We start from the raw sequence: 27,715 nt of genomic DNA, 5'->3' as shown, positions 1-27,715 counted from the left end.
TTTCCCATTTACAAAACAAGCATGACAAGCCAACTCTGAATTACAGCCAGGAGGTAATATGTTTGCCATCTATATTCTGTAATCTCTCCTTTTCAAGTTGTTCAGCTGATTTCAACTGTGGCTATTGTTTTCTGGGGAATCATCCATGTTTTTCCAGCAAGTCTCTGTTCTGAATGTATGTTCTGAATCATAGAATAATGTATGAAACTATTTGTACAAACATTTCTATACTAGAATTAGTTTTTCACAAGTGCCCTTCAGGCCAGCGTTTCATAACTTGCTTTTTAAGTTGTTTTCTTGGAAATCCATTGAAATCTGAGTTTCTTGAAAGCAAGGTTCAAAATACTTGGGGGTGGTTTGCCCTTAAGCACCAAAAAAGTCCCAGGAAAATACCTGATTGAAGTAAATGAGAGGAACGTCTGCCCCATATGTGGAAGTGAGAATCTGAGCCGTTCCTTTTTAATAAAGGTATGGGGTTAAATGAGGAAGAGACTGTAGACAAGAATTGAGGTGAAGAGACTGTTTGTTTGGGAAGTTGGATAGCTTTGTGATCTCACTTGACAATTTTTAGAAGCTGATGTTACATTGGCCCAATGATTGACACAGTTTTTAAAAAAAAATTCAAAAGAATTTTTAAGTACTTCATTAGTTAGATCATTGTTTAGTTTGTCATTAATGGTGGAGTATTGGTAGGTTAGCCAGCATGCTTTAGTTCTTCAGACTAATCCAGTCTTTTATTTTGTGTTGAAACTTTATTGCTGGAACAGCACAGCAGGTCAGGCAGCATCCAGGGAACAGGAGATTCGACGTTTCGGGCACAGGCCCTTCTTCAGGAATGAGCAGAGAGTGTTCAGCAGGAGAAGATAAAAGGTAGGGAGGAGGGACTTGGAGGCTTCTGTGCAGAGGAGATGACCTGGGGTGTGCAGTGAGAGAGGGACTCACTGAGATCTTTGTAGAGAGAGGCAGAGAGCTTCTTCAAGGAAGGCATCCTTGTAAGAGGATTCGCAGTAGGTTGAAATCTTCGAGGAGAAAGTGAGTCTGCAGATGCTGGAGATCAAAGTTGAAACTTTATTGCTGGAACAGCACAGCAGGTCAGGCAGCATCCAGGGAACAGGAGATTCGACGTTTCGGGCACAGGCCCTTCTTCAGGAATGAGCAGAGAGTGTTCAGCAGGAGAAGATAAAAGGTAGGGAGGAGGGACTTGGAGGCTTCTGTGCAGAGGAGATGACCTGGGGTGTGCAGTGAGAGAGGGACTCACTGAGATCTTTGTAGAGAGAGGCAGAGAGCTTCTTCAAGGAAGGCATCCTTGTAAGAGGATTCGCAGTAGGTTGAAATCTTCGAGGAGAAAGTGAGTCTTTATTTTGTGTACCTTATTTTTATCATTAAACTAAGGATGGTGATAACTGTTTGGTTGAAAGGAAAACCCTGGCTTGCCTGGTTCAGGGTAGAAATTTGACCTTCTCTCAAAAGTGCAACCAGTTAAGCAATGTCCCTTTCCTAATTTGGTTTTTCAAAACAGTTCAATACATTTCAGCCGTCAAGTGACTAAACCAAGCATTTAAGCCATGAGATGGTTGTTTGGTTCCCTCCTAAAGAAGGAATCTTCAAATGATTTGAGACATAATATTGGAGGAATTTGTGGAATGGCTTCATGAAAGAGCTATCTGACTTAGTCCCTCTTCCCTGATATTTCCCCATCATGCTATAAAACATTTTCCAAGTACATAGAACACAGAACATGTCCAATTCCTTTCGAAAGTTCCTTTATTCAAGCAGAACCCTTACCAGATAATCATTATGCATGAGGAAGTAAAACCTACCCATTTTCACACATCACTGGGGTAGCATGCTCGAGATCAACTCCTCACTATTCCGATTCATTATAGAGTTCATTTTATTCCAGCACACTTTTTCTCAATCTACCTGTCTGATTAGACTCTTAACAGAAAACTCCGATTCAGTTTCTGTACTTAAGATGAACTACTATCAATTGAAAATAGTTGTTTATTTTATAGTTGGAATCTAGTGTTGATATAACTTGAACACTTAAAACTCTAACCCTTTTTATAAAGCTTCTCCCTACACACATACAGCTTTTTAAAAAGCTATTGGTGTTATAGATGGAGAGGAAATTACTGGGAAAGCCATTCACTGGTTCCTGTCTGCAGAGCTTTATTGAAATGATCGTTGTTTTGCTTGCCAGGACTTGTTCCTCAAACTCTCTCCCTTCTCCAAGTTTTTGTCACCTTTCTGCAGCAGACAGATGGTTAGCATATGTAATTGTAGCATTTCTTATTGATTTTAAACGCATTCTTCAGGCTTAGGGAATTTTGAGAGGACCACACCATCTTCCCTTTGCACTGTCTGAAGGCTTCTGTAGTGCCATTCTCACAAGCAAGCTGTTCAGCTTTCCAACAGCTAATCATTTTAGTTAGTTAATGTCATACTGCCTCTTGTCATCCTTTTTAAACTGGTCACAACTTGATGATCTAATCAGCTACTTGTTGCCAGCAAATGCTACTTCTTAAATGCCTTCGGGTGACAGCATGTCCACCCTTAGCCCATACAGCTTGAGCAAAGCAGCAATGTAATTGCAAATGTAAGCAAAAATCATTTCGGTGATAAGCTTGTAAAATGAATCAAGTGTCCAAAGCAGAGTGTGATACGAAGTTTTTAGTTTGTTCCAAAAGTCTAATCCAAGTCTGACAACACTTAGAGCCTTTTTATCTATCTCTTGCAAAGTGCCTTGGGATGGTTTTGAATATAAATGCAAGTTCTTGCATGTCAAGAGAACTTTAATTCGCATAATGCTTTTTATACTCTTTTTGGGAAGTCTGATTGCTTCAAAGCCATCAAGTGAAGTAGACTTGTTGCATTATGGTGGAGGGAGAAATAGCAGCTAGTCTGTGCCCAGCAGATAAGTGATGTTTGAGGAAAAACAGCCAGCATTTCAGTACAGTGATAAGTTACTTGTTTATTTAAGGGTATTACATAAAGGCTTTACCAACTGCTCCTGAATAATGTCAGGGGACTTTTTGACATCCACCTGGGAGGGCAGACTAGCTTTCATACTTTGTATTGCTCTTAAATGAAGGTTTTTGGATGAGCCTTGATCCTACAACTCTCTGTATAGTAACTGCAGCATCAGTGGGAGGCAGAACATTGCATGCTTGTAGAATAAACACTCAAATGCATTTTAGTATCCAGGAGTGATTTCTTAATGAAGAGGGTAGGTGATGAATGACGAAACTAATTGCCTAACATAAACATTCAAGCATGTCCCTTTTCTACTTGAGAGTATATTTGATGGTAATGCTAGGTTGCAATACTAGTGCTCTACTAAATATCTATGGTGAAGATGTGATTTTTGAGCAGAGTGACAGTTTCAGCAGCATTACTGTGAATAGAAAATCAAAGATGGATGTACAGATTTTGGAAGTATGTGGAAGTGAATTCATTTTTCCAAGAGCAGGCACAGATGTTTGTGGTGAAGTGTGAAACAAAGTGATCAGAGATTTAGGTTTTATTTCTGTCTCTTATATGAGAAGAGTTGAGGCCATGTGAGATGACAAAGTCAAGGAGTGATTGTGAAGGAACAGGACCAAACTGAGAAAGCAAGCTAAGTTTAGATGAGATAGAAGTTGAAAATCCTTCCTTGCAAAGATTAAGGCAGGAAAGTAGTGAAGATGTGAGAATTTAGATTTGACTATTTCAATGCTCTCCTAGCCAAGTGCCCCCTTTTTTTTTCCAATCTCTGTAAACCTGAGGCCACAAAGTACTGCCTGTCTTAAAACAAGTTCTATTTCTGCATCAACCCTGTGTTAATTTGACCTACTTGACTGGCTCTAGCTTTAAAGTTCTTGTCTTTATTTTCTCAATGGCCTTTACCCCTTCCTATCATTAACACCATACCCGTCAATCTGCCGAGCTTTTTAATTTCTAACCCCTTACATAGTCACAGTGTGGCTGCCCCTTTTGTTACCTAGAATTCCACATTTCATTTTCTGTTGAGTTCCCTTTTCTGAAACGAATGCTATATATTTTGTGTATTGTTGAAGCACGTGGGAGATCCCTGCCTTGAAATCTGCACATGTTCTGTATTGATGTGGAAAGGAGAGGAATTGACAGCTTTCAAACTGCAAAGGGAGTGCTACTGGAAGAAAAGCGAAACCATCTGTTCAGCTGAAGTGTGAATAGTAGGAGAACAGCTGTAAACAAAAATGTTGAGGAATAGAATTCAAGCATCAGGAAAAGGTGTAAAACATTGTGAATGCTTGTAAGGATTAAAAATGTTAGTTTTATCGTTAGATTGGAGAAGTTGGAGTTCTAATGGTTGGGATTAAAATTGAGAACTTTTCATAGAAAATCTCACATGGAGTGTGGACAGACTAGATTGAAAGAAATTGTTGCAAATGATGGAAGAATTGGGAACTGGGGCATTTTTTTTTGTTCAGGGTTATTGGCTAAAGAACATGAAAATGTTCAGATCTAAGCGGTTAAGGTCTGGAAGCACAGTTAGTATGTAATGGTGACAGGGGGTAATGTAATGGTAACGGAGACTTGCAAAAGGAAGTGGAATAGTTATCAGAGCTTGCGGGACTACCTTGGACGTGAGTGAATTGGACTAGCTAATTTGCTTAAGCACATGCACAATAGTTTAAAGTGGCTTAATTCTGTAATTTGATTCTAGAAAATTTTATGCCAGGTTCCATTGTTTGATCTTAGAATGTTAAATGTACTTGCTCCTGACAGTAGCCAGTGGGAAAATATACTCAACCGAAGTTCAGAATTGACTAACCCAGGTTGGAGCTGCATTTTCTTTTTACATGGAATATGTAATTAGTCCCCATTACGGAGATAACTATGCAAGATTCCGTGGCCCAACTTGAAATGGAACACTGATTTTTAAAATGCAATCTTAAAAATGCCTTTTCAACAAAACATTCTTTTAAAAACAAACTTCCCAGCCCGACTGATGACCATGAGACAGTGAGTTTTAACTAACGCTCATTTACATCAACCTGCATTTACCATGAAATCATTGGATGTCGAAGTTAAAAATCACACAACACCAGGTTATAGTCCAACAGGTTTAATTGGAAGCACACTTGCTTTCGGAGCGTCGCTCCTTCATCAGGTGCTAAAGGAGTGACGCTCTGAAAGCTAGTGCTTCCAATATAACCTGGTGTTGTGATTTTTAACTTTGTACACCCCAGTCCAACACCGGCATATCCAAATCATTGCATGTCAAGTCACACATTATTTGTCAAGTAGAACATAGAACATTACAGCGCAGAACAGGCCCTTCAGCCCTCGATGTTCCACCGACCTGTGAATTCTCAACTCGTCCCCCTACACTATCCCAAAATCATTCATGTGCTTACCTAAGGATTGTTTAAATCCCCCTAATGTGGCAGAGTTGACTACATTAGCAGGTAGGGCATTCAACACCCTTATCACTCTGTGTGTAAAGAACCTGCCTCTGACATCTGTCTTAAATCTATCACTCCTCCATTTGTAGTTATGCCCCCTCGTACACGCAGACATCATCATCCTCGGAAAAAGACTTTCACTGTCTACCCTATCCAATCCTCTGATCATCTTGTAATTCTCTATCAAATCCCCTCTGCGCTGCCACCTTGCCAATGAGAATAAGTTCAAGTCTCTCAGCCTTTCCTCATAAGACCTTCGCTCCAGACCAGGCAACATCCTGGTAAATCTCCTCTTCACCTTTTCCAATGCTTTCACATCCTTCCCAAAATTTGGGGACCTGAATTGTACACAATATTCCAAGTGTGGCCGCACCAGCATTTTGTATAGTTGCAGTATGATATTGCAGCTCCGGAACTCAATCCCTCTACGAATGAAACCTAACACACCGTATGCCTTCTCAACAGCACTATCCACCTGGGTGGCAACTTTCAGAGATCTATGTACATGGACTCCAAGATCCCTCTGCGCATCCACACTGTCAAGAATCTTTCCATTGATCCAGTCCTCTGCCTTCCTGTTGTTCTTCCCAAAGTGCATCACCTCACACTTAGCTGCATGGAACTCCATTTCCCAACTCTCAGCTCAATTCTGCAGTTTATCCAAGCCCCCCTGTAACATTCTTCCACACTGTCCACTACTCCACCGACTTTAGTGTCATCTGCAAATTTACTAATCCATCCACCTATGTCTGCGTCTAAGTCATTTATGCTAAGCAATGGTCCCAAAACAGATCCTTGTGGCACACCACTAGTAACTGGACTCCAGGCTGAATATTTTCCATCAACCACCACTCGCTGCCTTCTTTCAGAAAGCTAGTTTCTAATCCAAACTACTAAATCACCCTCCATTCCATGCCTCTGCATTTTCTTCAACAGCCTACCATGTGGAACCTTATCAAAGGCCTTTACTGAAGTCCATATATACTACACCAACTGCCCTACCCTCGTCTATATGCTTGGTCACCTTCTCACAAAATGCATCCTAAACTGAGGTTTGTGAGACACGACCTGCCCTTGAAGAAACCACGTTGACTATCTGAAATCAAATCTTTTAATCCTTTCCTACAACAGAAGTAAGGCTCACTGGTCTATAATTATCTGGGTCATTTCTGCTGCCCTTCTTGAACAAGGGCACATTTGCAATCCTCCAGTCCTCGGGTACTAAACCTGTAGACAATGACGACTCAAATATCAAAGCCAAAGGCTCTACTATCTCCTCCCTAGCTTCCCAGAGAATCCTCTGATAAATCCCATCCATCCATCCCAGGGGACTTGTCCACTTTCACTCCTTCTAGAATTGATAACACCTATTCGTAACTAACCTCGATTCTTTCTAGTCTAATATCTTGTATCTCATTTTTCGCCTCACGAATATTCTCCTTTTCCTGAGTGAAAACCAATGAGAAATGTTCGTTTAGTACCTCTCTGATCTCCATAGGGTCCACACTCAAACTCCCACTTCTGTCTTTGGCCCTATTCCTACCCTAATCATCCTTTTATTTCTCACATACCGATAGAAAGCTTTAGGGTTCTCCTTTTATTCTATTTGCTAAAGACTGCTCGTGTCCTCTCTCTTTGCTCTTCTTGAAGTTTTTTTAATAAATCCTTCCTAGCTGATCTGTAACTCTGTCGCCTCATCTGAACCATCTTACCTCATCAACATACAAGCCACCTCCTTCGTAACAAGAGATGCAATTTCTATTGTGAACCACAGTTCCCTTACCTTATCACTTCCTCCCTGCCTGACCGGGACATACCTATCAAGAATACGTGATATCTGTTCCTTTAACCAGCTCCACATTTCCATTGTCTGCATCCCCTGCATTTTGCTACCCCATTCTATGCATCCTAGTTCTTGCCTGATCGCATTATAATTGCCCTTGCCCCATCGATAACTATAGAATATTAGCATAATTTATTACACGAATGAGTTTAAGTGCTGGGGATCTGAAACTGCGCTTGAACAGATAGTCAAGGCAGATATCCCCTCTGTTTGAAAAGTATTTGGATAGGTGATGACCTATGAAGCATTGCACCAAGAACTAGAAAGTGGGATTTGGACCAAAGATTCTTGGAGCACAGTGGCAGTGTTCCTTACTGAGCTTGGAGGCCCTGGTACAATTCCCACTTGCTCCTGAGGTGTGTAATAATAGTCAATAAGTTGATCAGAGGGTAACTAGGATTGATGGTTGCATATCGGCTGTTATGAGTAATACTGCAAATTTCATGATTCTATGATGAAGTTTCCAACACAGCCATAGCTCATGGTTTTGGCAGGTCTTGAATACGTACATGTCATGTAGCCTGCTATGTCATACCTCCTACATAATGATTTGTTAGTAGATTAGATTCAATTACTTAGTGTAGAAACCGGCCCTTTGGCCCAACAAGTCCACACTGAAGCGCAGCCCACTCATACCCCTACATTTACCCCTTTTACCTCACGCTACGGGCAATTGAGCATGGCCAATTCACCTGGCCTACACATCTTTGGGAGGAAACTAGAGCACCCATGGGAAACCCATGCAGACACTGGGAGAATGTGCAAACTCCACACAGTCAGTCGCCTGAGTCGGGAATTGAACCCGGGTCTCTGGCGCTGTGAGGCAGCACTGCTAACCACTGTGCCACCATGCTGCCCACGGTAGGAAAGTGCTGTCTGCAATTTGTGACAATTTAGTACTTACAATCCTGTTAAGCTTGTGCATAACCCTTATTTTCTGTCTTTTAAAAATTCCCATTTACTATGTTCACATGGAATTTTTGAAATGGATTTTTGAGACAAGGGTGTCTAGGTTTTGTTTTTGGGTGCAGTAGGGGCAGGCAGCCAAATTGAAGACCCCAATTAATCAACCATAATATAGAAGGATTAGGCCATTCAGCCCATAGTTTGGTTTGCTTTGCTTTGCCAATCTATTGTAGCTGATTGAGTTTGAGAAATATACATTGTCCAGCTGTCTCTCCATAATCCTTGATCCTCTTGCCAATGAATAACTGATGTATCTCTGTCCTAAATACGTTCAATGACTTGGCCTCCTCGGCCCTCTGGCAGTGAATTCCACAGATTCACAATGTTTTTTTTGGCAGGCAAAATTTTTCATCGGAGTTTTAAATGGTCATCCCTTCACTGAGACTATGCACATGGGCCCTAGTGTCTCCTCCTCCTAATTGAAATGACTTCTCCATGTCCACTCTACCCAGGTCTGTCTCTATTCTGTCAGCTTCAATCTGATTCCCCTTGTCCTTCAACTCAGTACAAACTCAACTGTTCCTCAACTGTTCCTCAGTGATAAACCTTTCATTCCCCAGAATAATTTGTCAACCACTTCTGGACCCTGTCTGATGACAACGCGTGCTCCCTTTTGATTATGGGGCCCAAAACTGCTGTCAAAATTCCAAATGCCATCTAACCAGAGCATTACTTGAGCAGGGATGTACTGCTGAGCTTAAGTTTTCTACCCCTCTTGAAATTAATGCTAATATGGCATTTGCCTTCCTACGTGCCAACTGAATCTGCATCTTATGAGAGTCCTGAGCTCGGGCTCCGAACTCCCTTTGCACTTCAAATGTTTGAAGTATTTCCCAGTACAGAAAATATTGTCTTCCTCCCAAAATGTAATATTTCACACTTCCCACATTGTATTCCATCTGCCACTTCTTTGCCCACTATCTTTTCTGTCCAAGTATTTTTTTTTGCAGTCTCAACTCTCTCAAATTCACCTGTCCCTCCACCTATCTGTCGTCTGCGGACTTCGTACCAATGTCCTCACTCCCCTCATCCAGATCACTTAATTTGTCCTGTGAATAACTGTGGTCCCAACACTGCCCCCTGCACAACTCCACTAGTTACTAGCTGCCACCTTGGAAAAGGCCCCTTTATCCCCACTCTTTGCCTTCTGCTAGTCAGCTAATCCCCTTTCCCTGCTACTACCTAGATGCTAACACCATCTTAGCTTATTTAGTAGCCTTCTGTGCAGTACCTTGTCAAAGGCCTTTTGGAAATCCAAATAATTCACGTCCACTGATTCTCCTTTTATCTAGCCTGCTCATTACACCTCCAAAACATTTGTAGCAGATCTTATTTAGTAGACCAGGCCAAATGACCCACCCCTTCCTGCTTCTGTGTTCTGATGTTTGAGATACAAGTCCTTGGCAAATGAGGATAAGAAACTGCTGTATGGGTAAGAATCTAATTAGGTGCAGCAGACTAGTAAGAATTGTTTATGCCTCCCTGTCCCCTGTCCTCCTTGGCACAATCGCAGACCTCTGGCAGTATACAGAAACTAGCCTGGTCATTCTTCTGTCTGAGCATGTGACAATGTATTGTAGAGCATTTTCAAAAACAGTAAGCAGAATTGTCCTGCAACACAACTTGCCAGCTCTCAATTTTGAGAACTTGAAATACGATTTGTTCTATATAAATGTATGTAATGGTCACACTGGCTCTTGAATTCGCCAAGTTTTGATTTAATTCTGCAGTGAGCATTCTAACCAGCTGCTTAGTAACTACAACCTGCCTGGGCTCTACAGTACTTTAAAAGAAATTGTCACAAGTCTGAAGCTGGAAGCACAGTTGGTCAGGGAGTGAGAAATTCCACTAAACCTACTGTTGTCTGTCTGTCCCCAGATGCTGGCTGATCGATCAGCCACTTCTGTTCCGACATTGATCCGTGCTTAAATTTAGTCACAATCTCCAATAATTCTATCTCTGTACAATGGGTATAAGATCATCTCTCTATTCTCGCACTTGCTGTCTTGCAAGATACATTTAGTTGCCAACACAGGTGAATGAACCATTAAAATACTCTTGCTTTCTCAGCACTAGGGGAACATTTTGGTGATTTTGTTTTTACAGGGTATACTACACATTCATGTTGTGAATCATTTACTAAGTCCTACCCTTTTTTTTTGTTAGTCATGGTAGTGAGCTGCGATAAAAGATTGCATTTAGTTGTGTCATGGAAATAGGGGAGCACTTAGTGCCTCTAAGCACATGTACTATCAGAAGCAGAAAGAAAGATGTTTTTAATGCCTCTGGTGTTAACTTAAACTGAGTACTTGAAACTTTTTCAAGTTGAGGTAAAACTCAAGTCTTCTGGGGAGTAAATTAATACTAGATACGGTTGCTCATGGCCCATGCTGCTGCCCTTTGTGTGTATGTCTCACTCACTCCACTCACTCCCTCATTCACTCAATCACTTACTCACTCACCTTGTTCACTTTCCCTGTAACAGATGGGCCTCATTTGTGGGTTGACTTGCCTCATGCCTAGCAGCATTGAATGTGTTTACCACTCCTGGATTACCTGGTTGTTCCTGTGTCTGTCTCCAACTGTAATTTCTGCTAAACTATGTACCTTGCTAAATGCTCTTGATTTTTTTCCAGGGTCAGTTGGTGGCCTTCAATTTATTGTGTATTGAGGGTTTAAAAGCTCTCAGAAGTGAGTCAGCTAGGTATACATGTTGTCTATGGATCTGAAAAGATTAAATATTAAGGAATATCTTAGACTTAAGAAGATTGGTTTTCCTGTCGCACACAACTGTGCAGGCCCAGCAAATGGTTGAGTTAGGATGATGGAGGAAGCAAGCTGCATGAGCAATGTTAGCTTGCAGGCTGGTATACATTTGCACGTTAGGGTGAGAAGGGGAATGGATTCTTCCATAGGTTTTTCTGCTGCATGACAAGGGAAGGAAATCTGGATTCTTGTTTCTGGTCCCATGAGTAATCGTACTAGAAACTGGGTGTATATTGTGCTACTGAGCATGAATCAATATCTGCTGGACTTTGTCCCAGATTATGCTGCTCTTATTCACATTTTTTAAACTCTGGTGTGAATGAATGCATTGATAATCAGCTGGAATACAACTGTTGTATGTGAAGCTAAATCTAAATGAGAGCAGAACCTGCTACAGAGAGCTGCAATTTGGCTAACTACAACCTATCACTGCAACACAACTCTGCATTTGAGTCCTGACTGGTTGTTGAATCGCAGACTAGGGCCTGTACTGACCATTGCTATCCATGAATAGGGATCATATCTTATTAGTAGTCTTTGGCACACCAACTAGTTCCTGTAGCCCTGAGCCATCGCCAGGACCAACACCTTCAGGAAGGTAAGCACTAGAAGGGAAATAACACAAATGAAAGAAGAGTCCAATAAGTAAGGCAATGTTGGTTATGTTGATAACTGATTATATAGCATATCAGATGTCCTAAGAGTATTAGAAGCACTGTGTTTGATGTGTGCTTCTGTAAACATTGAGTTGAGTTAATGATTGGTAACTGAATGCTGGCCAACTAAGAATGATGTCATCTTGGTAGCCTGTATATGACAAAGAGAATGTTGGATGATCTGCCTGTGTAGGGCTTAGTGCATCTGAGAATACCTGTCATAGGGACAGATGGAAGGGGAGGAGCCTCTATGATTTAACCATCCAGGTTGTTGTTTGTTTTTCCCCCTTCCAGGAACCAACAATTGATAGCTGTGCTCCCTCTACTAAACTAGAACAATGAAGAGATTCCGAAGACACGGACATGAGCTTAACCGGGAGCGCATCAAACAGGACCTGTTCCAATTTAACAAGGTTAGTTAGCTTCTCTAATTCTCCTCCACATGTCATGTTGCTGGGCTCTGTTCTTTTTTGTATTTGGCAGATTGCTGAAAATGTTTAACTGGCTGTTTGAGAGCCTAGCCTGTTACCAGAGTTCAGTCCAGTTCTGTTGTCCAGTGTACTCATTCTATTGGGTGTCATTGGATAGAGAAATGCAACAGCTTATCAGTGGGCGTCTTAGATGAATGGCCAGATTATCTGTTTTAGTGCTAGTTGAGAAATACATTTTAACCAAACAGCAGGCACTCTTTTCTGCTCTTCGGATAATCCCATGGACTTCAACTGAATATATTCAACACTACGTTCCAATGATGTCCCTGAGCAGTGCAGCACTCATTCTCCCACTGAATAGTTACCTGAAATCATGGGCCGGAACTTCAATCCATGATAGAGGCCTCTGATCTGCCACCAAACCAGTTAAGATCAGACTGAAAGTCAAAGGGATTTTTTTCTGTTCAGTTTTGTGTACAAATGAACTGCCACCACAAAGAAATCCTCCTTCAGCAATGCAAGGAAGAGTGTGCTACCATAAACTATGACTTCTATTTTTTTTTGTAACGCCTGTGTAGGATAATACATGGAATGACCTTTTACTGGCAAGTGAATTAGTTTATCATATTGGCTCAGTTGCTCAATGCTATGCTATTAATGAGCTTCTTTGTCATTCTGTCTCAAACTGATTTTCTTGTAAATGATTACTATGATAGAAGGGATCAGTCTCATTTCTGTTAAATCACTTAATTGCCTTGCAGATCAAGATGCTTGATTTCAAGTACTGACATCTTGACACTTTTTTTGTTTTTAATTGGAATTAAACAGTTTCTTTCTTTGGTCACTTTTGTTTTGCGGTAAAGGTATTTATTAAGTTGGCCATTTTGAGTGTCAGTAGTTCATAGACCATAGAGTCCCGACAGTGTGGAAACAGGCCCTTCAGCCCAACAAGTCCCCACTGACCCTCTGAAGAGTAATCCCCCCCAGACCTATTCCCCAAACCTCTTAACTCAGTTTACCCCTAACTAATGCACGGAGCCTACACATCCCTGAACACTACAGTCAATTTAGCATGGTCAATTCAGCTAACCTGCGCATCTTTGGATTGTGAGAGGAAATCTGAATACCCGAAGAAATCCTGCACAGAAGTTGGAGAATGTGCAAACTCCACACAGTCACCTGAGGCTAGAACCGATCCCGGATTCCTGGTGCTGCAAGGTAGCATTGCTAACCACTGAAGCACTGTGCTACCCTTATCTCAAAATATTCCGATGGCGTTTTCAGCAATTTTTTAAATGTTGAGCTATTTCTCCTTTCCTCGTGGAAGGAGGCAGCTCCAACCCCTGACTGTGTCTGTCTGTTAATTCTTGCAGCTTGGCCTCATTGACCTCTTGTAAAACTCCCAAAGTCACTTCTTCCACCCCCAAAAAAAAAGATTAGTGACTGAAAGAGCTATTGCTATCCCAAGCACTGTTTTAAACCATCTGAAATCAACACCTGGAACAAAAGACACTAGCATCCACCACTCGCTGTCTTGGAACCACAGAAAAAAATCCCGCAAAGAGCCCCCAGTCTGTCATGGATCATGCCAGACCCCTTCAAAACATTTCAAAAAAGTAGCCCGGACCCTAACTTTGCTAGTTGTTTTAAGGAGGTGTAAGGTAGGTATTCCAGTAGTGATGCAGCTGGCCCAATCGCTCTGTTTTAAACAAATCAGAATTTATTTGCAAGATTACCAAACCAAGCACAAACAAAAGAGAACAGACTATAGAATAACCTAACCTATCCGAAAACCAAACTGACAATCTCAACCTAATCATGCTGTTCTGAGTGCTGAGAACAAACCCCACTAACACTGCTTTGCATAAAGGAGAAAATCACACACAGGGTCTTACAGGAGAGATCGAGAGATGGTAGACAGATTCAGAATGGAACACCTCCTTTCATGTCGCTGTTGCTTTGACCAGCAGCCTCAAAACGACTGACTGCATACTCTGAACAGCCAGACTGCTAAAACCCAAACCAAATCCCAGAAAAGTGGGAGAATTAGCCACTCCTCTTTGATTGTATAAGTTTTTTTTAAAAAAACTTTTTATAAAAGCTGCTTCAAGTAGATTAAACCAGACATTTCAGAACCTGTGTGTTGTAAAACACTTTTGAAAAAAGCCAAGGACAACATAGCCATCTTAGAATGTGCAAACTCAGCACAGTCAGTTGCCCAAGGCTCGAATTAAACCCAGGTCTCGGGGGTTGTGAAGCAGCAGTACTACCCACCGAGCCGCCGTGCTATCCTAGTTTTTGAAGATCATTTGGCAGATGGTTACAGCACATGGAGAGGAAGGAAGGTATCTTCTTAAATAAGACTTGGGTATTACAACAGGACTTAGATTCCTAAACAATAGGAACAGTAATAGACCAATTGACAAATTAAGCCTATTTGGTGTCCTTTTGATTAAAATCACTTGATCTAATTGTGGCTGTTAGACTAGCTTTTTTTCCTATAACCTTTGACTCTATTGTTTATCAAAAATCTCTTTTAGCTCCATCTTGAATATATTATTAGCCCAGATGCCATTACTTTCTAGGGAAAACCACTCCACAAATGATACCTCTGAAATCAATTTTCGTCTAATCTCCTACTCAGACTGTGCCACCGAGATCTGGATTTCCCCCACAAGAAAAAAGCATCCTCAATATTTAATTTGCCAATCTCTGAGAATTCTGGACATTTCGGTATGGTCACCTTTTCAACTTCAATCCTTGTAAACTCCTTTTGGATGCAGATCCAATTCATTCATTTCAGTTCTCATAAATGGTAACTTTCTTTATCTCCGGAGCTAGCCCAGTGAACCTCCCCTAAACTGCTTCCAATACAACCATATCCCTCAAGTAGGGAGATCAAACAGTACGTGATAGTCCAACTTCACTTGTGAATGTTTTGTACAATTGCACAAAACAATCTCTACTTTCTTCTCTCTGCTCTTCAGTCTCACCACCGCCCCCTTGTAAGAGAAGGCAATAATCCATTTGCTTTTCCAATTAGTTGCTGGATCTTCATGCCAACATTTCAATCCCTCAAAGATGGGCAGACTCCTACTATTGTGTTCTTCAGCCTGTCCATAGGAAATCATAATATTTATATTCTACCTGCCGTTGTGAACACCCTCTCATTTTTTCCCATAAATATATTCATTTGTCCATTTTTTTTTTTTGAAACCCCTTAACCAGTCTACAACCCTTTTTTTTTTAAACGCCTCTATGCTTGACACACCAAGTTCACAGCTTGCTTTCCAATTTCACTCCTAGCTAAATTTGCTGATACCTTCAAGTCGTCCATATAAATTGGTTATAGTTGAGGCCCCAATTCTGATCCCTGTGGCATTTCACAGAATTAGTTTATTTATCTGAAAACTCTCCTGTTAGACACAGCAATAACCCCTTCTGCTAATTTAACCAAACTCTCAGAGAAGCTCACCTCTCCTCATAATCTGTTTAAAGAATGAGTGACTGTTTACAAACTATTTTACAAATCTATGCCTCCTGTTATCTACTTCCCACTCTACTATAAGAATATATTGATCCATATTAAAATTTACAGCAACTTTTACTTTTAAAACCAGTCGCTGACGTTTCCAATGTCGGTCTTCCTCCACGGTGGCATAGTGGTTAGCACTGCTGCCTCACAGCACCAGAGACCCGGGTGCAATTCCCGCCTCAGGCGACTCTGTGTGGAGTTTGCACATTCTCCCCGTGTCTGCATGGGTTTCTTCTGGGTGCTCTGGTTTCCTCCCACAGTCCAAAAATGTGCAGGTTAGGTGAATAGTCCATGCTAAATTGCCCATAGTAGGGGATGTAGGGGAATGGGTCTGGGTGGATTACGCTTCGGTGGGTCGGTGTAGACTTATTGGGCCAAAGGGCCTGTTTCCACACTGTAAATAATCTAATCTAATCTCTGTTGTCTTTTGGTCTTCTGCTGCAAAAAATGTGTCTTTTGAAGAAGGTACCTTTTTAAAAGTCTCTTTCAGATAGTCAATCTGATGATGGCAGTTGGTCACTCTGTCTCTGGCTAGCTCTCAAAATGCCAGCTTATTTACAGACCAAACATCAGATCCTCTCATTGGTTCAATGTTGTTAAAACTCATAAAATTCAAATTCAATTGGGTTTTAGTATCCTGGAGCATAATGTAAACTGGTTGAATTCAAATCGTGGGCAAAAAAATGGAGGTATCCAGTTGACAGCCAAATATTACATATTTTCAATTTTCCAATACTGAGATTGCTAGTCAGTCTCCTTGCAAACTCTCACTGCCAAAACAGCCTTCACTCTCTCTAAAGCTTTCGTACATACCTTCAACTTCATAACAATCCAGACTTCTTTTGTAGTAACTGACTCTCTATCTATGATAACTTGTGGGATGTAAGTATCACTGCCTGGGCCCATCAATTATTGTCCATCCCTTGAAGTGGTGGTGATCTTGAACTGGTGTAGTCAACTTGGTGTAAGTTCTCATTGGGGAGTGAGTTTCAGGATTTTGATCCAGCAGCAGTGAAGCAATGATACAGTTAAAGGTCAGGGTGGTGAGTGAGTTGGAGTGAGCTTGAAGATGGTGTTCCAAATTTTGTTGCTCTTCTTCCAGATGGCAGTGTTGTGGTTTGGAAGGTGCTGTCTCAGGAGCCTTGGTTAAGGTATCACCCCAATATATAGTTAGCTTTTTTGAAGTATCTCTCTGCTCTTTGGAAACCTAAATAGTCTGTCTGCATGTTCCCCTTTTATCTTGTTACGACCTTGATGTTAAAGAATGCTTTCCCTTTTGTAAAGCCTTGTTTATTTGCTGATACATTCAATTTCCCCATAATTATTTCAGCATTTTTTCAAAATCCCATTATTTCTAAACTAGTTATAGCTGAGAGACTGAAATATTCAAGGGTCATAAAAACCATCTCCCAGTGACTTCTTCAAAGTTCTTGTTGCCTGTTCCATGAATTGGAAACATGGTTTTGTGGGGGGAGATAGTGTCTTACCAACTTAATAGAGTTCTTTGAGGAAGTGACCAAATTGTTAGGTGAAGGAAGGGCTGTTGATGTTAAATACATGGACTTTAGTAAGGCCTTTGATAAGGTTCCCCATTGTAGACTAATGGAGAATGTGAAGTCACATGGTGTGCAGGGTGTTCAAGCTCGGTGTATAAAGAACTGGTTGAGCAACAGGAGACAGTAGTAGTTGAAGGGAGTTTCTCAAAATGGAGAAAGGTGACCAGTGGTGCTCCACAGGGATCTGTGCTGGGGCCACTTGTTTGTAATATACATAAATGATCTGGAATAGATAGACTGGAGAATTGGATGGAGAAGTGGCAGATGGAGTTCAATCCAGGCAAAAGTGAGGTGATGCATTTTGGGGAAGTCTAATTCTAGAGCACATTATACAGTAAATGGAAGAGCCTTGAGAAAAGTTGATGGCCAGAGAGATCTGGGAGTGCAGGTCCATTGTACCCTGAAGGTTGCTGCACAGGTGGATAGAGTGGTCAAGAAGGCATATGGTATGGTTGCCTTCATCTGACTGGGTATTGAGTATAAGAGCTGGCTGGTCATGTTAAAATTGTACGAGACATTGGTTCGGCCGCATTTGGAATATGGTGTACAGTTCTGGTCGCCACAGATGTGGCCAAAAAGATGTGGATGCTTTGGAGAGGGTGCAGAGAAGATTTACAAGGATGTTGTCTGGTATGGTGCTAGCTATGAAGAGAAGTTGAGTAGGTTAGGATTGTTTTAGAAAAAGGAGATTGAGGGGGGAACCTGATTAAGGTCCACAAAATCATGAATGGTATAGACACTGAAGATAGAGATAAGCTTTTTCCCAGGATGAAGGATTCTATAACGAGAGGTCACGCTTTCAAGGTGAGAGCTGAAAAGTTTAAGGGGGGGATATACACTGCTAGTACTTTACACGGAGGGTGGTAGGTGCTTGGAAGGTGTTGCCAGCAGAGGTGGTACGGGAAGGCATTGTAGATTCATTTAAGATGCATCTGGACAGATGAATGAGTAGGTGGGGAGGAGAGGGATACAGATGCTCAGGAATTGAGCGACAGGTTTAGACAGTGGATTTGGATCGGCTCAGGTTTGGAGGGCCAAAGGGCCTTTTCCCTGAACTGTAAGTGTTCTTTAATTGAGTTGATGCTGCATTTTGGTTCTCAAACGAAGACTCCACTGATCTCTAAAAATTCCCCTCGTTTCACACCCATATCTTTGCCCTTCAGAACACCCTTTTTTTTTCCAACCCCTTCCCCTTCTGGCAAGTTTCCCTACTCAGACCTTTTTATTTGCCTTTGACTCATGTCTGCATGCTGTATCTCTTCCTATCCCGCTCTGATTCTCATGAGCTGCTTTGGTATTCTCCATTATTTCCTGCATCTCTCCTTGTGATGGTACACCATGATGTATTTCAAAAGCTTGTTTTAGATCAGTTATCTGACTCACCAGTATACTGCAAGTGGTTCAGCTGGAGACTGACCCAATAATGCAGTTCTGTGCAGGGCCCATATCCCATGAATCTGAACACCTTTCTTCCAAACTAATCTTTTAAGCCATATATTCAACTGTGATTTTATTTCACCAGAAGCCCATTTATTCACAGCTTGATAGCAAGCCAGCGATTTTTGTCTTGCAGAGTTCTGTTTTGTTTAATGCCCTTGACATTCAATGACATTGCCATTGCTGAATCCCCTGTCTGACTGTCGATATCTTTTTGGGGAGAAGAGTTGTTTAAATGTTGATCAGAAACTGAACTGGACTAGCCATATCAATACTTGGTATCTAACCAAAGTGTGACTGCCTCCTGGAACAGTGTCCACCTGACATCCCTCCCCCTTCCTGATGCTGTGTGTCACCAATATTCAGCCCAGTTCTTTGCAAACCAAGCTAGTTTAAAACTAAAATTACTGTTACTTTCATGTTCTATTTAATGTTTATCTGTTGAAGTCATGAGTAATGGTTATTTCCACATTTTGATGGGATAAAAGCAGTAGCTTTATGGTAATTTCATCAATTTGCTCAGTCAGCCGTGTGTTTGCTTGTGTGTAGTGAAATGCAATTTGGCAAAGGACAACGGTGTCATTAAAATGATATTCGATCAATGAAATGGAAGAATGTATTTGTTGAATGCAACGTTTGGGGCTACATCTACTAGCATTAGAATACTTGGAGTGGGATATTGTACACCGTGCCACCACCCAGTACTGCTTTAAAAAATATCTATTTGAGAGATGGAAGATTTTCTGGTTTTCAATTCCAGACACTGAACAAGTAGTTATTTTTAAACCAGTTAGTCAAGTCGCTCGTTTCAGACTTCCAGCATCTGCAGTTCTTTTGTTTTATTTCAGCTATTTCTGAAGTTGGATAATCTTATTACAAGGCAATGTACTGGTTGTCAGAGGTGTGACTTCAAGTTGTACATCTAACACTCTGTTCTTAGTGTGTGGTCGGGTTGACTAACATCTGCTCAGAATGTCACTCACTGTCGTGTGAAATTTTCTTGAACATTTAACCCGGTTGTGTACCAATTCTCCATTCTTATTTTTCCTCCAGACTGTGGAGCATGGATTTCCACATCAGCCCAGTGCTCTTGCTTACTGTTCAAGTCTCCAGCTCATGGCCATTGGAAGCCGATCGGGCGCCTTCAAGATGTATCTTTTTCACATGCAATTTAAAACTGTGTTTGATTGGTTTGCCTCTATTTACAAGTGAGTTGAATTGTATTTATCGTCATGTGTACGAGGCACAATGAAAAGCTTTGTCCTCAAGTAACCACAACTGCAAATAAAGGACCTTTGGATATAGTTGGAGGTTTGTTCTTCACAGCAATCTGGGAAGTTGTTGAGATTTCGACTTTGATTTACTTCAACTAAATTCATCAGTGATCCTGGCCAGTGCTAGATGAAGTGTTCCATTTGATTATGATGTGAAATATGTAAGGGAAGTGATTCTTATTACTCCAGGTCATAGATTCCGAAAGAGCTTTTGGCTATTTATGATAAATATAACTGGAGAAATGGGGCTCAGGAGCTCCAGGTTCACAACATTTTTTTTCCCTTTGGTCACTTTCTATCTGCATGCAACTGACAAACCTGAATTATATACAGTGAATAACAAAAATAATTTTGTAGAAGCTTCAGAAAGTTACCTAAAAGTTCTCACTGATTTTGGTTGAATTGCAGAGTACTGGACCATGCGTTTATCTCTTGACTGAAAGCATCAAAAAAACTTGCATTGTTTCCAGTGTATGGTGTTCAGAGCAGCACTGAAGTTGAGCTTTACCATCTACATAAACAACACCTTTACCTCTTATTTGACCTGTTAGAGCTTAACTATCTGTTGGCCCTGACTACTCGTGCTTTGGAGAAATCCGATCTTGAACCAATATTGGAAGAGGGTATTGAAATGCAAAGATCTGCTTCCATATGAAATTCACTATCTGGAATTTCATATGCAATTTCAGTGGAGGCTAACATTGGTCCACAGCTTTTAAAAGAGAATGGGTTCCTACTGGGTGTCCGTGATTGACGAATATCCAACTTATGAACGCTGGTACTTATGGACGTGATCTTATGGAGGGGCAACACATTTAAACATAAGATGTGCATTCCCTGCACTTGGGAATGGCTCCTTTTTATGTTGTCCTGCATTTTGTGAAACTAAACTTGCAAATGGATTCCAGGATGGAACCAATTTGTGACCCAGGGACTGCCTATGGGGGAAAAAAAAACACTTTCGGGTGACTGAATTGAGCTAGGTCAATGGCTTTGTTTCAGAGTAAAAGCAGTGGTATGTTGAATGGTTGCCTGTGCAGTAACATTGAGTCTCTGTGCCAACAGCAGGCATTTTATGCACTAGGTGCCAGTTTTTTCTTTTTGTTTAACTGCCTGAAACTTGATTTTCTTCCCCACCGGTTGCTATTTAACCCCAGAAATTGCTGTAGTGTAAACAAAAGACTTCTCTAATATCATGAGGCCTTTAAAATTCTTTATTGCTCTGCTAAAAATGATTGACATGGTGATTATGTGCAACTTGACAGTGGTCAAGCCCAATGTGCTAGTTGCTTTTTTTCTCACAGCATTTCCAGGTTTGCATTTAATTCCCATTTGTTTTAACTCTGTCACAAAGCCCACTATCCCTGGAGCTTTCCACTGAAGTTTACTCCTGTGAATCCAGGAGCTGAGCCATATATTTGTAGTCTGCAGCTTGAAACTGACTGGTACCACACTGTCCTGCTACGTGAGCTGAGGAGTGCTGCTCCCTTTGAATTTTCAACAATCTCTAAGATATGTGTACCTATGGATTGGAGAATACAGAGATTGTCTGGAGGACTGACCCCATGCTTGAAATGCTATGTCAGGTAACAATGTGAATGCAACTCATCTGTTGCACTGAACAGGCGATACATTCCTAATTGATTTGTTGAAAGCCTTTTATTGCACTTTATCCGAGATCACTTTATAGTTGGTACACTGAGCAAAAGCAAAATACTGGAAATATTCCGCCTGTATGGCATCTGGGGAGAAGAACTGCCACTGTTGCAGATCAGTTACCTTTTTGTTAGAATGATAAAATATTAAGGAGAAGTTTTAAGTAAGTGCAGAAGAAAAATGCAGGTTTGTGAGGGAAGAACAAAAGGGGGAAGTGCAGCTTGCAGTTTTCTGATCTTTGGTCCATTCCTAATGTTGTCCATGAGACTGCTGCTAACAGCAATTTTTAAAAATAAAGTTTAGTCAGTCATACAGCTTGGAAACAGACCTTTCTACTCATCTATGCCAATCATGTTTCCAAACTAAACTAGTCCAACCTGCCTGCATTTGGACCATATCCCTCAAACCCTTCCTATTCATGTACCTATCCAAGTGTCTTTTTAAATCTTGTAATTGTACCTGCATCTTTTACTTCCTCTTGCAGTTTATGCTATATATGAACCACCCTGTGTGTATTTTTAAATATAGTTGCTGCTTGGATCCTTTTTTTTAATCTTTCTCCACTCATCATAAAAATATGCTCCCTAGTTTTGAACTCTCCTTTCCTTTAGTATTCACTTTATCAATGCCCCTCATGATTTCATTAACCTGTAGAAGATCACCCCTCAACCTCCTACACACCAGTGAATAAAGCTCTAGCTTTTTGTTGTTACTCAAACCGTCTAGTCCTGGCAACATCCTGGTAAATCTTTTCTGAACCTTCTCCAATTTATTAATATAGCAGGGCAACCAGAACTGCACACAGTACTTGAAAGTGGCCTCACCAAATTCCAGTACAAATTCAAAATTCTGTCCTAAATCATATCCTCAACGAAGGGAAGCATGCTTCATTTGCCACCTTTTAATCACTGTTGTACAATTTTCAAAGAACTATGTAGCTGAACTCCTAGGTGTCTGTTTTGACAACAGTATGCAGGGCTTTACCATAAGATTTTAAAGAGATCCAAGATTATAAAGAGATTTAAAAATACACACAGGATGGCGCGCTGGAGACTCAAGACCAACTCACTATTTAGAGTCATACAGAAGTACAGCACAGAAACCGATCCTTTGGTCCAACTTGTCCATGCCAGATTTCACATTGGACCATGTTTCTTTTAATTGTATCTTCAAACCTCCCATTTTATGTTTCCTGAATATTAGTGACTCCTCTCTTCTGAGGATTCTATCCATGATTTTCGATTTCAGGATCCTATCTGTTCCTCCCTACCCCCAATCTCTCTCCGTGTTTCTTCACATCCTGCACCCCTCCACCTGCTGTGCGTGCGCACACACTGCTGCAGCCTTGATAATTTTCAGGAGAAGAGGTGGATAACTGGCAGAGAACATTTTTGCTTTTCAAACATTTGTTAGATTTGGGAATAGTCCTTGAAACTACTTGATGTAAGGATGAGCCAAGCAACTACAGAAAGTCCATTTAACTCCACGGGTGGGGAAGATTTCTCAAAACAAGAATTTTGAGCAAAACTGATGCTAAGGAAAGCCAGTGTGAATTCTTTTTCAGGGATAATAGTGTTTTGTTTTTGGGTAATGCTGTTTGTATGATCTATACAGATTTCCAAAAAGCATTTGCTCAAATCTGTAGCTTTATTTAAGTTTAGAGCTCAAAGTCAAAGGGACAGTAACAACATGGATACAGAATGGGCCAAGTGACTGGAAACAAAAAACAGTAGCTAATGGCTGTTTTTGCTAACTGGAGGAAAATTTATGCTGACATTCTCCCTAATGTGTGTAATGACCTATATGTTTGTGGGCACAATTTCAAAGCGTACATAAAATACATAAAACATTGTGCAGTGTCATGATCCTCCTCAGTTCATTGTTAGGGCTTGAAGTACTTCAGATATTGGAGTTAAATGTCACAGAAGGGTTTGTGCTGAAATTTGTTGTCCTTAATTTGTGGCTGTAGCTACGGCGCACCTGAGGTGGAGATCATGGGCTTGCATGAGGAGAATGCAGCTGTTACCCAGATTCATTTTCTACCAGAACCGGTAATGTTTCAACTGTCTTCCTCATTCTATTTTTCACCTTCAGGACCACACTTTTTTTTTTTTCCTCTCTATCCTCTGTACTTTCTTTCCCGTTTTGTACTGGTCCGAAGGCTACATTGATTTGAAATGTTCATTTCAGTGCAAGTCCAACATTACTAACTATATAGAACATTGCTTCTAGCAAGTGTAAACTGGCATTCTGCTCAACTCAATAAATTTGTTTAACACCGTGTTTGACTAAGTCACAGAATGTTTTCAGTAAAATAAGTTTGTCGTTGAAGAGGGAAGTGGGCAGTTTTATTACCCCATAGACCAGTATTTAGAACATTTTTAGTGTTTTTAACATATTAGAAGCCCTGACTTTATTATGGTGGAGAAAGTGAGGACTAGAGATGAGACTCAAGAGTGGGGTGCTGGGAAAGCACAGCAGGTCAGGCAGCATCCGAGGAGTAGGAGAATCTGTATTTTGGGCATAAGCCTTTCCTGATGAAGGGTTTTTGACGGAAATGCAGATTTTCCTGCTCCTTGGATGCTGCCTGACCTGCTGTGCTTTTCTAGCACCCCACTACTCAGTTTGCAAATGTCACTCAATTCAGAGTTTTTAAACTCAACACCTAGGTTATAGTCCAAAAGGTTCATTTGGAAGTACTAGCTTTTGGAGCACTGCTCCTTCGTCAGGTGCTGTAAAAGCAGAATTACTACTATTGCTAATTTCAAGGCCAAAAATGGGATTACAGGTATAATCTGAAATTGCAGAACTCTGTTGTGAAATGTCTTAACTGAAAGATATGGTGATGTCCACCATACCTAAAATTGAGTTTCAGTGGCTCGGGGGGAGGTGAACGAAAAGCATCTTTCACCGCATGCCCTGCTTGACTTCATATTTGAGCTGGTGGATTTTGTATGACATGATCTGCAGCATTGATATGTGGCTATCTTTTTTTTATTGCAGGGTCAGCTGGTGACACTCTTGGATGACAACAGTCTGCATTTATGGAAAGTGAGGAAAAGCCCAGATGGATTGAGTGTCCTAAAGGAAGAATCTCATTTTAATCTAAAAGGACAACCTGGGTAAGAGTTTAAACTGGATCAGTTCAAATCAAGGTGTGCATCAGTGGTCTTTAGGTATTTTAAATAGCGATTTGATTTGAATGTTTGCTCTGCTGGAAGGTTTCTTAAATTTGTCATTCTGAATGTGAAGAAAAATAAAATTAGTGGTCATAGTTTGCAGCTTGTCATGTGCTCCGTTTTTATTCTGACTGACAAGGATGAGTTTATATGATTTAAGTAAATGTTGGGCCCTGATATTCACTGGCTATGGTGGCATAATTATAGTCTTACTGGGCTAGTAATCCAGAGGCCCAGACTAAAAGTCTAGAAACATGGATTCAAATTCTAAGTTGGATGGTAACATTTTAAATTCCGTTAACAAGTCAGAAATACAAAACTCAAGTCTGAGTTTTCATGGTTACCATATTTTAATGTTGTCAACTGTTTTAAAACAAAAGCACCATCTGGTTCATTGATGGAAGGAAACTTGCCTCTTTGCCTGGTTGGTCATTGTGATTCTGGAACATTAATATCAGAGCACAGACAAGCTGGAGTAGGCCATTCAGCCCCTCAGCTTTCTAGCCATTCAACAAGATATGGCTGATCTGCCCTAGGTCTCAACTCCTTCGTATTTCAAAAACTCTTCCTTTTATGTTCTAAATACTTTTTTTTTCAGAAGCCCAGCAACCATACCTCCTGGGGTGCTACACTCTCTCTCTGGGAGTAGAAATTGTGTTCAAGCTCCCTTTTTTTTTATGTTGGTATCTCTTAATTCTAACTATATCACCTGAGTTTGCACCAGTTGGTCTCTTTATTTTCCCTCCCCACCCCCGCCACCCCAAGTGAAAGCATCATCTCAACAACTACCCTGTCATAGCCTCTTGAGAATCTTATGTTTAATTTGGATCACCCCTCATTATACTAAATTCTAAAGGCCTAACCTGTTTCACTTTTTTTCTAGATAAGTCCACTCCTTCATGTCAGGAATCAACGTAGTGAATCTGTTTTGAACTGCCTTCGATCCCAGCCTTTCCCTTTTAAGATGGGGATGAAAAGTGTATACAATAATTCACGTGGCCTAATGAGTATCCTGTACAGTTGTAAGAAGACTCTCCTATTTTTAAACTCTATCCCCTTGAAGGCCAATTACCTGCTACATCTATGTGCCAACTTTGTGTCTAATGCACAAGTACATTCAGATTCCCCACCACTTTGCATTTCTTTTTGAAAAGCAATTTTCTCTATTTAATTGCTGGTCTGTCTTTTGATTCTTCCAAGCAAAGTGAATGATTTCACCTTTTTTCTACATTTTCAACTCCATCTACCAAACACTTTATTGCTTGTCCTCCACATGAGATACCTTCCTACTTAATTTTGAACTGTCAATTTGAACCCAGTACTTCTCCTAAGCCATCAGTAGAAATTGTAAATAAAAAACTTAGCCTTGTGGCATGCCACAAGGATATCTTTCCAACTTGGAAAATTGCCCAGTAATCTCTACTGTTTTGTGTTTAATCAATTCTTGATCCATACTGTACATTATTCTCAATACCATAAACTCCTATCTTAAGCATTAACCTTTTTTAATGTGGCATCTTATGTGTTTTCTGGAAATTCAAAAATGCTACACATGCCTATTTTCACCCCCCAGCCCAACGCTGTTTGTATAACCTCCAAGATCATTTTACAGCTTCGACTACTGTGATTTTCCTTTCACAAAACCATGTTTGACTCCTTTTTGATAACACTAAGGCCACATAATCGTCTGCTATTTAATCCTTAAGAATGAAGTCTAGACTTTTCCCAGCAACCAATGTTGGGCTAACTTGTCTAGTTTTCTGCTTTCTATCTTGTTCCCTTGAAGAGGGAGGTCAAAATAATTATTTTTCAATCAGCTGGAACTGTTCTGGAATCCATGAAGTTCTGGAATATTTTGAACAAAGCTTCTGCTTTCACTGCATCCACTTCCATTGAAAGCACTGAAAGAAGGCCACTGTGTCCTGTTTTTTTTTCTTGTCTGCATAGTTCCGTAGATTTCTCAAATACTGTCTCACTGAGATCTTTCTTCCCATGACAACCTTACTTAATATTTTTGGCAAGTTTCTAGTGTCCTCAACCATGGACGCAACAGATTTGGTTTAAATTGTCTGCCATTTCCCTGGGTTTAATGCCCCAGTTACATCCTCCATTCTGCGCCTTTCAGCAGTGAAATAACTAAGTTAATGTTTCTTGATTTTTGCCTGTAACTTTTTGTTGTCGGTGACTTTGTTCCCTGTTTACAGTGCTCCACCAAGTGTCACTACAATAACTGTCGTCCTCCCTCATTCATCTGGTGATGTGCTATTTCTGGGGACAGAAGGTGGCTGTGTGTTTGTAGTGGAACATCCATCTTTGAGAGAGCAGGAAGAGCGAACCATCACCCATGAGGCTGTTCTACAGAAGTAAGGGCTCTGCTTATGTTTCCACCAAAGACTGCCACTCTGCCTGCTTTACCATCCATTACTATAGGTTATGATCTGATGGCATTTTGAACAGATGGTATGGCACAAGAGATGCTGTCACTTATCACTCCACTTATTTTCTTAAAATAATAGGTTGATTCACTCTGATATTTGACAAGACAGATATAAATTTTCCTATCTTTTTTGTTTTCTTTCCCAGTCCTTTGTGCCTACGTTCCTTTTCTCCATGTATTTATGATCTGTTGTGCATAAATTGGTAAGAGACTTTCTCAGGGAAATGCACAACAGCAATTTGGCAGTTGTTTATGGAACCCTTGCTGAAAGTGCTGAACAGGTTTGTCCCACTGAGGCAAGGAAGGGATGGTAGGGTGAAGGAACCTTGGATGAAGAGAGAGGTGGAACATTTAGTCAAAGGGGGAGAATAAAGCTTAAGGTTGAGGAAGCAAGGATCGGTCAGGGGTCTAGAGGGTTACAAGGTTGCCCGGAAGGAACTGAAGAATGGACTTTGGAGAGCGAGAAGGGGACATGGAAAAGCTTTTGTGGGTAGGGTTAAGGAAAACCTGAAGATATCCTACACTTTTGTGAGGAACAAGAGTGTGG

At 40.8% G+C, this 27,715-nt stretch overlaps 1 protein-coding gene across 5 annotated transcripts in view; it reads left to right on the top strand.

Annotated features, from left to right (window-relative positions):
* Window positions 1-27,715, top strand: part of llgl2 (LLGL scribble cell polarity complex component 2) — a 106,480-nt gene that overhangs the window by 27,010 nt on the left and 51,755 nt on the right. For all 5 annotated transcript variants that reach the window (XM_088000514.1, XM_043714553.2, XM_043714552.2 and 2 more), the window contains exons 3-7: window positions 11,958-12,076; window positions 19,676-19,773; window positions 23,522-23,603; window positions 24,556-24,674; window positions 26,936-27,094. In XM_088000514.1, coding sequence (XP_087856640.1) covers window positions 12,002-12,076; window positions 19,676-19,773; window positions 23,522-23,603; window positions 24,556-24,674; window positions 26,936-27,094 — 533 coding nt within the window. In that variant the 5' untranslated portion in view covers window positions 11,958-12,001. The remainder of the gene's footprint in view (window positions 1-11,957; window positions 12,077-19,675; window positions 19,774-23,521; window positions 23,604-24,555; window positions 24,675-26,935; window positions 27,095-27,715) is intronic.

Source organism: Chiloscyllium plagiosum, unplaced genomic scaffold (genome assembly GCF_037043375.1).
Source record: "Chiloscyllium plagiosum isolate Xiang-an unplaced genomic scaffold, Cpla_swu_hap1 HiC_scaffold_25, whole genome shotgun sequence".
In the NCBI taxonomy this organism is placed as follows: Eukaryota; Metazoa; Chordata; class Chondrichthyes; order Orectolobiformes; family Hemiscylliidae; genus Chiloscyllium; species Chiloscyllium plagiosum.
The sequence above is the reverse complement of the archived record's forward strand: the minus strand, read 5'-3'. Positions and strand labels throughout refer to the sequence as shown.